Here is a 15,162-nt window from a genome sequence, read left to right as displayed (position 1 = left end):
AACACAACCTCACCATCTTCCATATGTTGAAGGCTTTGGGATGAGGAGATACCATATGCAAAATTTAACTGGAAGTTAATAGGGTAATTAGAAGTCATAGAAAATCATAGCTCCTGTGAGATGACATGCCACAGGTACTCAGCTCATGTCAGGTGAGGCATGATAATCAAAGCCCAGGTACACTGCATGACAGAAAGATCAAAAACAGATTTAAGATTTAAATCACTGCATGACAGAAAGATCAAAAACAGATTTAAGATTTAAATTTAAACTTAGATTTAAGAAGCAAAAGGAGCGTAAACTCTTGTGGGAAAGTGGGATTTGATGTTTATTTTTCCTGTCCTTTTGTTTGCCTTTAGACAATCTGTTAGGTTTTATTTAACTTTTGGCAAGTTTCATCTTTCACAGGATAAAATAATATTCCAGGGGCAGCTTAAAGGTTGGGAGGGGCCTCCAAAGGATTATCTTCCTTTTGACACATTCTCTTATAGTTCTTCTCTGTGGAAGCTCAACATGAAAACAACAGATGTGTGCATTCACTTAGCAAGTCTATCTTCTTCAGTTGTCCAAAAATAGCTCTCCCCAGTGGGAATGGGCAAGAAGCCAGGGCTGGTGTTGGGTGTTCTCAGTTTCAGCTATTTATCAGCCAAGGAAACATGGCACCCATGTCTCCAGGATCCCTTGGAACCTTACAGACTGTGGGAAAATGACAAGCTGTCAAATCCCACATCCTTTGAAGTCTGGCAAATTTCTAATTCTATTGACTTGCCTCTGCAGTTGGGAACACACTAAGGCGGGGAGCAGCGGGGAACACTGAGCTTATTTCTTTTGCTCACAGCCTTTGAAGAGAGAATAATGCCTAGGTATCTTGGTAGGAGTTTGTCTATGACTCTCAGTTAATTCTAAGTGCCTTAGGTCTCTTAAGGGTATGTTGTTCTATTATAAATTCTAGGAGACCATTCTTGGCATGGATAGCCAGGAAGCACAGATTTCTGTAACAAAGCTCTTACTTATTCTAGATTTTGTAGGAGTTGCTTTTTCCACAACATGTACCAGATCTTTCTTCTTAATTCTACCATGAAATTCCTTGGTTTCCTCTCCTCAAACCCTGTAAAATGATTCTGAACCTGGCCCTTCTGGGATCTTCATCACTGAGAGTTTAGTCCATTATTTCCTAACAGTAATCTGAAATATTGGATGAGGTAAAGAATTTTCCTTAGCAGTAAGGCCAAGAGATAGTGGCCAAAGGTCTGGATGTCCTATCTCCCCACACAGAAGACTTCAGAGCATCCTTTGTATCAAGGGCCAAAGATTAAGGCCATTTTGGAAAGGGATCCTCTCTTTGTTGCTTCCCTCACAACTAAGAACAAACTACATCCCCGGAGAAGAGGTGGAGTTATTGAAGTCTCATACTTTGACAATTTTTGAATGATTTAATCTTAGAAACCAAATAGAAATCAATGTTGGGTTTTTAGAAAATTGTTGCTACGTGGAGCCAACACATCTAATCCATCTTTGGCATTATAAGTCAGTACGTGTCAAAGGCCATGGAAACCACTAAACTACCAAGGGGGTGGAGTCAATGAACTGATGAGAGTGATTGATGGAAATCTTGCATAAACAACATGTTTGTGACTAGTCATAAAGCTTAGTGATTTGAAGTAAGAGTTTGAAATTAGAAAAGAGTCTCTAGAGGGTAATCTGCTTCTGGCTCCTAGGGCAAGAATGAATCGAACTGAATATTAGGTCAAGACATGATTCCAGTTCTTCTTACAGTTTAGAGAGACATGTCCAGAAAAGGCTGTCAGTGGGGTATTCTTGGAGAGGAAGACTCAAAAATGTTGCTGAATGAGGTGGGTATTCACTAGGCCTTTCTGACTTGAGTATTGATGTTTGCTCCACAGCAGTTGTGAGGGTTTCTGTTCCCTTGCACAGGTAATTCAGGGTACAGGACTGAGAACCCTGAGCCCCCACTTGGACTCAGCCTGGAGTAGCCTCACATCTATATGAACCGCTTGACTTACTGAAAAGTCCAGAATCAGGCTAAAAGTCAAATGAACAGCAGTGGATCTTAGTCTGCTGTTCTTCCAGCTGTAAAGTAGCTCATAATTTGCCCCATACAGCTACCCTCCCTAGTTCCTTATTCCCTGATCTCTCTTCTCTTAATTCTCTATTTATAAATCAAGATAAATCTGTTACTCAAGTAAAGGTCAAATAAAAAGCAAAATCGAAAGTTGGAACACAAGAAAACAGATAAAAGAGGTTAAAGGTTAAATCAGAAAAGATTAAAGAAGAAAAGGAACTTGTTATCTCAAGTGTCCAAGCTGTTAGGTCAAGATTAGGGATCTCAAAAAAGAAGGGACTGTAAGAGAACAATGAGGGAAGTGGATGTTCTAGCATCTCTACTGTTGGTTATGACCCATAAACAAAAGTTGTCAAATACTTTTGTGATCATCAAGGAACATGTTAACCTAGGCTACAGCTGGGCTCTTAAAATTTATCAGTGATACCATTTGGGAGATATCAGTAAGCCAGCTTGTGAAGAATATACACAACTATTAGGCGGAAAAGACACAAGAGAGTCAGTAAAGCTGAACTACAACCACTTGCCTCTTATTTTTCTTATGTAGTTATAAATACCACCCACTGCATTCTGGTCACAGGGCTTTAAAACAGATACTATCTCTGTTAGGGATACTTTTTTTTTTTTTTCTCATAATAAAAGATAAGAGGAGGCCATCTTTGGATTTGAAGAACAATGATAATATCTAAATCTGAATCTTCCCTTTCAAAACCATAAAATCTGTAGAGGAACAAACAAAACTACACAGTACTCATATATTCACCCTTACAAGGAGACAGAAAACACTACAGCCTTCTAATTACTAAGTAGAGTAAAAACAGAAATGAATTTCAACAGAGCTCCCTTAGCCTGCCTGCAGCTACCACAGGCCTCTGGAGTGAGAGAGTAGGAAAGGGGACTCTATCATAAGAGTAAAAGGGCAAAGAGAGCTTAAAGGAAGCACAGACAGAAGCGCTCACAAGAAGATAGAGTGTAACAGTGAATGCCAAAATACTGAATAGGACGTGGTAGTTCACAGTGCCAGTTACATGACTGAGCTATGGGAAAGAACTTGAAAATGAGGGTACCACAAATCTCCCAGGTAGCCAGATGCGTGGATGTCATAACCATGTCTTCCCCCTCATCCCTGTCCAAACTATCTACACTTCCATGGATTTTACTACTTCAATGTTCTCCAACCCATCCCCTTCTCTCTAGCCTCACTGGTACTGTTCTTTTCAGGCTGCCTCTCTCTCTCCCCTGAACTATAAAAAACTTACTCACTTTATTCCTTCTATAAATCTTGATAGCTATCCTCTCTCCCCACTGTCCTTCAGTCTAACTTCTACATTTCTCCTTAAAGTGATTTTCCAGCAGATAAGCTTTCCCCGGCATTCCCATGCTAGATTAATTACTTCAACTGAATCCCCCCATAGATTTCTTTATCACAGTATTAAAGCCAGCATCCTGACTCGGGAATTAGACTTTATACCCTAGCTCATGTGTTTCTTTGTTTCATGACTTAGGGCAAGATTCTTAACCTCTTTGAACCTCAATTTCCTTATCTGTAAAACAGAATTAAAAGTATCACCTACCTTATAAGGTACCTAATTAATACACGGGAAATACTTAGGACAGTTCCTGGCCTGTAGCAGGTGCTAAATTAATGGTAGGTAGCAATCACCATGTGATGTTGGATTTTTCTGTTTATAAGTCTGCCTATTTGACTAGACCTACTTTTGTTTTCAAAAAATGAGCAGATTATCTCAGTGTTCACTACAGTGAAAGTCCAGTCCAAATATTTTTAGTTCAACCACTGAGCAAGATTTTCATAAAATAAATCTGAGTGGGACAATTTGAGTACTGTCTTACATGAAGGCATGGAGTTACTCACCTAAGTAGAACTTAATCATTTAAGTTTTTGTCAACTCGGTGATTTCAAGTAACAGGAGGCTAGTGTTGTACTACGGAAGCTTAAGAATCTTTATGAATGGATACAATCAAAGTACCTGAACTTTGGGGCAGCCACAGGTTCCATCTGTATGAGCATAGCCAGCCCACCAGGCTGCACATTGCAGGGGGCTCAAAGAGAGCAAGCCCTTGACAACTAAAGTGCAGTGCTCACTAGCGGTGGTTGCCTACCTGCCCGCTCACAGATAGCTCTCTGATCTTGGCTCCGGAGCTCTCCAGTTCCTGACTTCATTCCTGGGTTCTCAAGATCTGATTCAAGCCTAAGTTACATTTATCACCCCTTTTGGATGCTACTGGTTCAGGCAGTATCCATGGATCCAGAAGTAATGATCTGGACTTCACTTCCCAGTCTGCATGAGAGTTTGGAACTTAGCAGTGCTGTTCTCAAAACAAGAAAAAAGGTGAGTGAGCTGAAAATCGACAACACTTCTTCATCTGTCAGATAATGGAGGTCGCAAAGCAAACCACCACTCTGAAAACTAGGTGAATACAGAGAATCAGGGCTTACTAGGAGCAGAAGCCTGTGGATGGAGCCAGATCACAACTGAAACATCTAAAGGGTAATTGACTAACTGCCAGAGACTGAAAGTGAATTAGTTTGAGAGAAAAATTCTTAGGGCCTTACCTTAGCTGAGACCCCATACTCTGATTAATTTTACCTCCAAGAGACCCACTAAGTTTTCAGGGTAAAGATCAGAGAAAAATCCCCTCATGCTTCCTGCCAGGAGAGGGAAAAATAATCATTCTGAAATACCTCCAGAACATCTGTTCTCATTAACAAAAGCCTGATCTCAAGGGAAACTGTTTCACCAGAACCCAGCCAACATGGGTTTTATGAAAGCCAGTCCAACCAGGGGTAAGGGAAATACCCAACTACAGCCCCTCTAACCTTCTTGTCTTACCTAAGTGTAGCTGAGGCAGGGAGAGGGGTTGGACTTGTAAAGACCACAGCCCTGGGGCACAGACCCATTAAAAGACTGAAACCTGATCATATGAATATAGAATGAATCTCCCCCAACAACACACCTAACTACCACACAAATAGGGTTCCTGTATAATAACACCTTAACAAAAAGATTAGAAATCATATAAAATATACTCTTAGGCTACCGTGGAATGAAACTAGAAATCACAAAGATAGCTAGAAAATCCTAAAATATTTAGAGATTGAACAACACACTCCTAAATAAATATGGGTCAAAGAAGTCTCAAAAGAAATTTTATGCATGTTGGAAAATATGTTTAGTATCATAATCCTAGTGAAAAACAAGGATCCAGGGTGCCTGGGTTGGCTCGGTGGGTTAAACCTTCTGCCTTCAGCTCAGTCATGATCCCAGGGTCCTGGGATGGAGCCCTGCATCAGGTTCTCTGCTCAGCAAGGACCCTGCTTTCTGCCCCCCCCAACCCCAACTGCCTCTCTGCCTACTTGTAATTTCTGTCTGTCAAATAAATAAGTAAAATCTTTTAAAAAGAAAAGAAAAACAAGGATCCATTTTCTTTTTTTTTAATCATTTTTTTAAATTTATTTTCAGCATAACAGTATTCATTGTTTTTGTACCACACCCAGAGCTCCATGCAATCCATTTTCTTTTTAACTGGTTTGTTCTCTTATACTATTTTCAAGAAAATAGCAATTTTACTTATGTAGTGTTCTTGATTTTTTGGGATGCTTTTACATACATAAATTTATTTAGTCAATTATATCTAAGTTCCTCTGGATAGTGCATTCATTCATTCATAGGAGTAAAAATTAATAAACTACTTCTTCCAAGAGCACATTCTATACTATCTTCTTAGCATTAGAGCAGTTTAGCCGTCAAGATTACCTGTTTTCCGACTCTGTTTAACTGAGGTAAATAAATTATCAAACCATTATACTAAATATGTTCAATTTTCATTTGCCAGTATATATTAGTTTCTTCTCCATTAAATAGAATAATAAGCATAGTAATAGGTAATATACATCACGCACTCTGTGTTAGGAACCATGCTAAGTATTCAGATTTTTTGTTTTTAAAGACTTTAGTTATTTATTTGACAGAGATCACAAGTAGGCAAAGAGGCAGGTGGGGGGTTGGGGGGGAGGAAGCAGGCTCCCTGCTGAGCAGAGAGCCTGATGCGGGGCTGGATCCCAGGACCCTGGGATCATGACCTGAGCCTAAGGCAGAGACTTTAACCCACTGAGCCACCCAGGCACCCCTATCCAGATATTTTATATCATTCAATCTTCACATCAGGAAGACTGTTTTCTTCTTATGCCCATTTTTACAAGTGAAGAATCCAAGGCCTGGAGAAGGAAACTAACTTGCCCAAAGTTACACATCTTCACAGACTGAACCTGTCAAATTCTGTCTGGCTGCAGAGCAGATGTTGGCAAACTGCCAAATTTTTACTTGCCGGCCAGATCTGATCTGCCACCTGTTTTTGTGTGGCTTTCACTCTAAGAATGGTTTTTACGTTTTTAAATGTTGAAATAATCAAAAAATAATATCTCATGTGAAAATTATATGAATTTCAGGTTTTATTGTCCATAAAGTTTTATTCGGACACAACCCCTGTCATTTGTTTATGTACTGTCTAAGGCTGTTTTTCACCCCACACCAGCAGAGTTGAGCAGTTGTGACTGAAATGTATCACCTTCAGAGTCTGTAATGGAAGCTGTCTGGTCTTTACAGGAGAATGCTATAGAAAAGTAACAAGAAGAGATGACTCCTATTCTAGAGTGCTAGTTCCTGCCTGTCTCGTGATTATAGCCACTATAGGAGCAATGAGTTGTTATGATACTAAGTGAATTGCTTAAGGTTATGTGGCCAGGCAGAATCAGGATAAAATTTAGGACTTTGGATTGCTAGGCCCACATTTCCAATATTATATCATTGCCTTTGCTATCAGCGCTAATCTCCACACTTTTAAAAAAAATCTCCACACTTTTAATTCACATAGATATTTAATTTTTAAAATAAAAATATAAACAAAAAGATCATTCTTTAACAGACCAACTTTTATGATTTGCTTTCAATACTGATCACCATTTATTTGGTCATAGCCTAGAAATATAATCTCGCAGCATCTCTATATACAATTTGGGTATAATAAATATACAGACACATTGAAAAATGTGTATAATAACATACACTAAAATGTGCACATATATTTAATTTACACATATATACTAGACACAAAGATGTACACGTTTACATCTAAACATGCAATCTAATGTATGCTAAAACTTACATTTAATTTGCACACATATGCTATACATAGGTATACACTGCCATACATATTTATGTGTAAACACATACACACACTTTTCACTGCACACACCCATGTAAGTCCTTGTGGTAAGCCATAACTAAGCTTGATTTTCCCCTCCTCTTTTTTTTTTTTTTTTTTTTGGTTAAAGATTTTATTTATTTATTTGACAGAGAGAGACACAGCAAGATAGAGAACACAAGGAGGGGTAATGGGAGAGGGAGAGGCAGGCTTCCCGCTGAGCAGGGAGCCAGATGCAGGGCTTAATCCCAGAACCCTGAGACCATGACCTGAGCTGAAGGCAGACACTTAATGGCTGAGCCACACAGGCGCCCCTCCAATGCCCTTTCTTAATTAACTACCTCAACCTACCAACACCGAAACAATAAAAAAAAAATTTGTCCAGCTGCAAATGACCTACATAAAGAAAAATATGTACATTTGTATGTATGATTATTACAGTATGTATTTACAGCATACTTCATTCCCCAAAATGGGAATAAGAAATATAAACTAGATAAAGAAGGGCAAAAAGCAATTAGAGTAAATAATTGTATTTATTCCATTGGTTATATCCAAACAAGACAGAACTTCCATTTTATCTGTATTGCAACATCCCAATTAAAAAATTGCCAATTCTTTTGCCAAACTGGACAGTTTGCTAATTAAATGCTCAAGGAAAAGATTTCTTGAGAAATGCTCTGTTACGACTGCATCAAACATCTTTTCCAAAATGTGTGTGCCTTTCAAGAGCACCAAATAATTTTAGTTTAACATGATCATTGAATGTCTAATGTTCTCAGGAAAAAAAAAAAATCAAAGTTGGAAGAAGTAATTAAAACCAGATCCTGAGTCAGTACATCTGAGACTCCAGACACTTAATCTGCATGTGCTGTGGTTTCCAGTAAAACACTAAAATGAGGTAATTTTTTATTCTTATTATGGGCATGACTCTTGCAAAACCTAACCAGGGTAAAAATGTTTATCTCATTTTTTCTTAAATCATCAGGTTGAATATAAGTTTCAATGCCTTGTGCTAAAAACAGAATCTCCTATATTTACCTTTAAGAAGTAACAAGAAAGTGAATTCTTGATAAATTGTAGATAATCTAAATATCTCAATGCAATCACCTTATCTGACTCCCTTCTCTTTTATAAATCCAAATAAGGAATTGTGAAATTGGTTATGTGTCATCTTCTCCTTTTACCTTCCTTGTCTCATCTCTTTTTGGACTTAATAATTGGGCTGGAGGAGGCACAGAGGAGAAAGATTTTTATATGCCCAGAAATGTGAACCCGGGAATCTTGGAAGGGTAAAATTGGTTAACAGCCACAACACACACACACACACACACACACACACACAAGCAGGGAGGACAAAATGAGATGATGAAAAAGAGGAAAAATTTTTTCATGAACTTGAATAGCTGGTCTTGTGTAACTAATAATTAAATAATATTGTAACTCCCATGCTCCTGTTTTCCCCCTTTTTATTTTCTCTTTTAGATGAAAAATATATATCAATTTTTAAAAGATCACATCTTTTTTAAAATTTTATTTATTTATTTGACAGACAGAGATCACAAGTAGGCAGAGAGGCAGGCAGAGAGAGAGGGCGAGGGAAGTAGGCTCCCCACTGAGCAGAGCGCCCCATGCGGGACTCGATCCCAGGACGCTGGGATCATCACCTGAGCCGAAGGCAGAGGCTTTAACCCACTGAGCCACCCAGGCGCCCCAAGATCACGTTTTTTTCACTAATCTGTATGATTGTGTGATTAGCACATGGAAGAAGTGCTTTTATCTAAAATCTAAGAGTACTTGGAACCCATAGAGTCAAGAAGAAATGACAGAAAGCACCGGCTTCCTAATACTTAGCCTCTTATTTTGATCAGTACTTTCTCGTCCCAAGGAATGTTTTAAAGAATCCGTTAGTAAGTGGTGTAAATTAAGAGGCCCTGTCATCACTGTGATAGGTTTCAGTACTACTTAATGATTTGTGGTTAGTGGTCAAATGTAATTGATCAGCATATAAAAAATATAACACAATATTAGAATTGTTAACATGTTTTATCTTAATAAACCTTTATTCTATCACCTTGTCAAAGACCTTTTAAAAGCCTGACTAGATCATATTCATGGATAAAATTTTATGTAAATGTATGTTTAAATTTAAAGGAACTGCAGTAGGGTGAATCATTGTGTAAGCTTAGAAGAAATTTTCAGCTTTTTCTCCTAGTAGATTTCAGGCATGTAAGTGTTTTGTAACCCCTTTGGGTACTGTAGAGTTAAAATCTTGTCCTACGTGAAAGTTGTTAGTCTTCTCTGGGATTTTGCTTTGAAGGATATGATTTCTTCTCTTTAACTCTTTGTACAGTTGAATACACACTAGGCAGATTCTTTGGGAACTTGTTAGAACCTTAGCACCCAGAGTCTGAAGGTGAGAAAAAATGGCATTGCTTGACACTAGTTCCTCTTAAAGGAGATTTCTTAATGGTGTTACATTTTCCCCTTATGTACCACTAATTGCCCAGACATAATGAATTACAGCAAAAATAATGTGAAAACAAATTTGTTCCACTAAGCCATGTTGTCAGTCAACCATTTGGAACAGGAATTTTCCGTTTCTACTCTTTATTTCCATAAAACTGTAGTTAGATTAGTTTACTGAGAAAGGTATAGGACGTTGGACAGTCATTAACCTCTCTCGGCCTTAATTTCTTCCCCTATAAAATTAGGGAGTTGGTTTAGATGGTTCTAGGATTCCTTCAGCTGCAAAACTCTGAAATTCTGTGCTAAAGTCTAGACCACCTTTTGACCCAGCATCCTCTATAGCTCACCATTTATATAATATTTTAACATTCTTCTGTGAGTTATGTTTGAAGTTCCTGTAATGTCCATTTCCAATTCACAGAAGAGAGCTTCAAGTTTGTGATACTCTGTAGAATTCTCAGCTATCAACTTGCGTTATCTTTCATAAATCCTTTTATCTCAGTAAGAGTTTCTTTGAAAAAAATTTTTTTTCCTAGCTTTAGCCCTGAGTTTTTATAAGTGGTTGAGGTTTTTAACTCTCAGGACACATTCAATGGAGTTTCCAGTGTGTTTAACAGTTTGCACATTCCTAGGTTATTGGTTCTCTTTAAAAGTGTTACCTTCCATGACTTACTAATAGGTTACCAGATGTTGTCCTGGTTCAGTACATGGATGGACCTATGATTGTGGTTTTTCTTCTTTTAACAGCACACTGAGATGCTTAATGTTGTAATAAATGTTACATTGAGGCTTGCTCACAATAGCTATTTTATGGCTCCTAGCACATCCCTCAAGACCAGATCTAGGAAATTTACCTTCTCATGAGCTCTTAAAGTACCAGCTGAGCACATAATCATCTATCCTATCCAATTACTTAGCTCATGCTTTCTGTTATGGTAAAACATGCTACCCACTGTGTTTGAGTATCTGAAGTTCCTAATTGTTAAGTACCTGGTATAATTTTCCAAACTCTCCCAATTTTCATGGTTAGATTATATAACATTTTTATCTACAGAATATTTTCTTTATATGAGAAGACTTTTACCACATTTCATTTCATCTTTCTCCAAGTGAAATGTCTACCTATCCTTATTTATTCCATAAGTCTAACATCGGGAAGGGAGAGTAGATAGGAAAAATAAGAAAACAAATTCTTTTAGTTACCTTAAGTTGTGGAGGCCTGTGTAAAGTCCAGGAGTTTATTTTGTCTTAACCAAGATCACATATGAGTTAATACATTTGCAATCCTCTTATTTTTTTCTACTATGACCTACAAAGTTTATTCAATTTGTGCCTAATTTTTAATCATAATTCTTTAACAGAAGACCTTTATTATCTTACCGTAATTCCGACATCGGTGATTTTATAACACTCAGATAGAGAAAGTTCCTTTAATTTTTTATGTCTGGAAAGTATCATCAAACCCTAAAAATATTTAATATAAAGATCACTTTGTGATTATAATTTAGGCAGTATATTTCTAATATATTATATCTAAATATATTTAACATATATTAAATATATGTTATATATAATATAATATTAAATATATATTATATATTATAATATATATTATTAAATATTATATATTAATCGAAATATATTCCAATAAATTATATCTAAAAATATTTAATATAAAGATCACTTTGTGATTATAATTAGTATATTTCTAATAAAATAACAACCATTTATGTAAACTAAAAATAATAGTTTCTATCTTATATTTCTTTACACTTTAATTATAAAATCACTTTGGCTAGACAACATTATTAAATAAAAATTTCAGATTGTCTCTAATATTTTGTAAGAAGCATGACATAATCTTCCTGAGACAAGGGAAAGAAGAGCAAAAATAAACTATCAGGACTACATAAAAATAAAAAGCTTCTGCACAGCAAAGAAAACAACCAACAAAACTAAAAGGCAACCTACTAAATAGGAGAAGATATTTGCAAATGACTTAGCCAATAAAGGGTTAATAACCAAAATATATAAAGAACTTATACAAATCAGCACCTAAAAGATGAATAATCCAATTTAAAAATGGGCAGAAGATCTGAACAGACATTTCTCCAAAGAAGACATCTGGATGGCCGACAGACACATGATCATCATTACCCATCATCAGGGAAATGCAAATCAAAACTACAATGAGGTATCACCTCACACCTGTCAAAATGACTACAATCAAAAACATAAGAAACAACAAGTGTTGGTGAGGATGTGGAGAAAAAGGAACCCTCTTGCCCTGTTGGTGGGAATACAAACTGGTGCAGTCACTGTGGAAAACAGTGTGAAGGTTCCTCAAAAAATTAAAAATAGGACTACCCTGTGATCCAGCAATTACAGTGCTGGGTATTTATCCAAATACAACAAGAGAAATTAAAAGGGATACATGCATTCATATGTATATAGCCAAATAATGGAAGCAGCCTGTCCATCAATAGATGGATGGATAAAGAAGGTGTATGTATGTGTATATATACACATATATGTATATGTATACATACATATATCTAATATGCAATATAAATAAATGTTATATATACATAATTTTTTTTAAGATTTTATTTATTTATTTGAGAGAGAGACAGTGAGAGAGAGCATGAGCGAGGAGAAGGTCAGAGAGAGAAGCAGACTCCCCGTGGAGCTGGGAGCCCAATGCGGGACTCGATCCCGGGACTCCAGGATCATGACCTGAGCCGAAGGCAGTCGTCCAACCAACTGAGCCACCCAGGCGTCCCATATATATATATACATAATTTTTAAAAGAATGGAATCTTGCTATTTGCAACACCATGGATGGATCTAGAGAGTATAATGCTAAGCAAAATAAGTTAGTCATAGAAAGACAAATACTACATGATATCATTCATATGTAGAATTTAAGAAACAAACAAGCAGGGGCGCCTGAGTGGCTCAGTCAGTTAAGCAGATGCCTTTGGCTGGGGTCATGATCCTGGGGTCCTGAGATGGAGCCCCATGTTGGGCTCCCTGGTCAGCAGGGAGTTGGCTTTTCCCTCTCCCTCAGCCTCTCCTCCCTGCTTGTGTTCTCTCTCTCAAATAAACAAAATCTAAGAAGAAGAAAGAAAGAGAACCAAAGGAAAAAAAGAGACAAACCAAGAAATAGACTTTAACTATAGAAAACAAACTGATTACCAGAGTGATTGCCAAAGGGAAGGTGGGGGGATGGATGAAGTAGGTGATGGGATTAAGAAGTGCACTTGTGATGAGCGCGGGGTGATGTAAGGAGTTGTTGAATCACTGTAATGTACCTGAAACTAATATAACACTATATTTTAACTATACTGGAATTAAAATTTTTTAAAATAGAAATATAAAAAAGAATTAAAAAGAGGGCATTAGCTACTTTTTAATTTTTCCTCCTCCTACCCCAGTACCTAGCATAGGAAGAAGGAAAAAAAAAGTGTGACAGAATCCCAGAACCAGAAAATTCCTTGTTTCCTGTGTCCAGGTACATAAAATCTGAATCAATATAAACAAATCTTAAAGACCCCTAAACTTAAAACTTTATTTTGAAGACAGTTCATGTGGCCAATTAATCTATTTGTCAGTAAATTTTTGTTTATGCCTAACCTAAAAAATCTGACATCTTTAGCTCATTTTATTATGTTTAATTGCTTGGAAAGGGAACAGATCTTTAGATAAAGGCCTACAGACAAATAATCATTCATCAGTAGCCTACCTTTTCCATTTAAAAGCTTTGTTTCTTTTTATTTAAAAAAAAATGACTGTACTTTTTGGTTCTTAAATTTTTTAATATGTGGTTTTGCCGTTCCATTTCTCAGTACTTTCCCCACTAAACTGGGGGAACTGACGAATATGATCACTTTTATTACACTTCCAATGAGGTGGACAAGGGCAATTGCCTCTCATTCTATGGTCCCAGAGCTGCCAAACAGAAACAATACCAGAAACGGTACATTGGTTTGTCCTTTTAAAATTTTATTTGTAGGACTGGTTTACATTTAGTGATCTTAAATACAACACTTGGACCATAATTGAAAATGGTTTATGAAAATATTATATCCTGTTTTTTTCACTGATGCATTTATTAGGCCTTTTCATTTAAAAAAAAAAAAAAAATCCAGGTCAGGGAAAGAAGTGCTTGACAATCTACTTAATTGAAGCCACTGTTTAAATTGCAATTTCTAATTTCTTTTAATGGTTTTTTACACCATCCAAAAATAAAGTCACTCCACTCATTTTAAAATTTTTATTGCAAATGTAGATTCTTTTGTTAGGAACACATTATGTTTTCTGCCTCCTTGTTTCAAAACAAAAAATTACTAAGCCCTGTGGAGCCAGCAGATGTGGTCTAGGTTCCAGATGTAGATGCTATTTTATTCATGTTAGAAGAATTGGAGTTTAGATATTCCAACAGAAACTAAATTGTTTAAACAAAAATAAGAAATGCAAGGCTTGTCTCATTGCACTATACCTCATAATAGCTAAAAGTATTTTATTAGCTTATGGAGAATTTGTCCTATGAAACTATCTCTGGAGTTTTCACTTTTTTTTTTTTCTACTTTCATATAGTTAGAATTTTTAAAAATGAACTGGAAATGAGGTATACTTGCTAAGTATAACATTTGTCCAAGTTCTCTTTACTACTTTATTCAAGATTACTAAAAGTTAATATTAAAATAGAAGATTATATTTCATTACTACAATTGTTCACTAAAACATATGGCCTCAAAATTTAATTAATTAACATAATTAACCATTAGCTTAATGCAAATCAAAACCACAATGAAATATCACTACATATCTATGATGATGGTTATACTTAAAAAAGACAGATAAGGAAAATCCAGTCTGGCAGTTCTTCAAAAAACTAAACATAAAGTTACCATATGACCTAGCAATTCTACTCCTAGAAATATACCCGAGAAATGAAAAAAAAATATGTCAATACAAAAAAACTTGTACTCGAATGTTCCATAGCAGCAGCATTCATAATAATAAAAAAAAGGAACAAGCCAAATGCTTATCAACTGGTGAAAGGATAAATAAAATGTGTTACATCCATAAAATGGAATATTATTTAGCAATAATCAAGTATGATGCATACGACTATATAGTTAAACATTTACATGAGTAAAAGAAACCAAACCCAAAAGGCCACTAATTGTTTGATTCCACTTATTCGAAAAGTCCAGAATAGGCAAGTACTTAGAACCAAAAAGCAGATTAGTCATTGCCTAGGCTGGGCTGGACAGTGGGTTGGGGCTAGGGAATGACTGCTTGTGGGAAGGGAGCTTCATTCTGAAGTGATGAAAACGTTCTGGAATTTGATTGTGGTGATGATTGCCTAACTCGATCAT

At 36.4% G+C, this 15,162-nt stretch overlaps 1 protein-coding gene across 2 annotated transcripts in view; it reads right to left on the bottom strand.

Moving 5' to 3' along the window:
- Positions 1-15,162, bottom strand: part of LOC111155307 (F-box and leucine rich repeat protein 13) — a 224,886-nt gene that overhangs the window by 26,748 nt on the left and 182,976 nt on the right. The window contains exon 15 of one of the 2 annotated variants that reach the window (XM_022515450.1): positions 11,156-11,239. The exons of the other annotated variant lie outside the window; for it this stretch is intronic. Within the exon in view, the coding sequence (XP_022371158.1) occupies positions 11,156-11,239 (84 nt within the window). The remainder of the gene's footprint in view (positions 1-11,155; positions 11,240-15,162) is intronic. 2 annotated transcript variants of the gene reach the window in all.

Source organism: Enhydra lutris, unplaced genomic scaffold (genome assembly GCF_002288905.1).
Source record: "Enhydra lutris kenyoni isolate GAN:26980312 unplaced genomic scaffold, ASM228890v2 scaffoldscaffold40, whole genome shotgun sequence".
In the NCBI taxonomy this organism is placed as follows: domain Eukaryota; kingdom Metazoa; phylum Chordata; class Mammalia; order Carnivora; family Mustelidae; genus Enhydra; species Enhydra lutris.
This window is presented reverse-complemented; position numbering and strand designations above follow the sequence as displayed.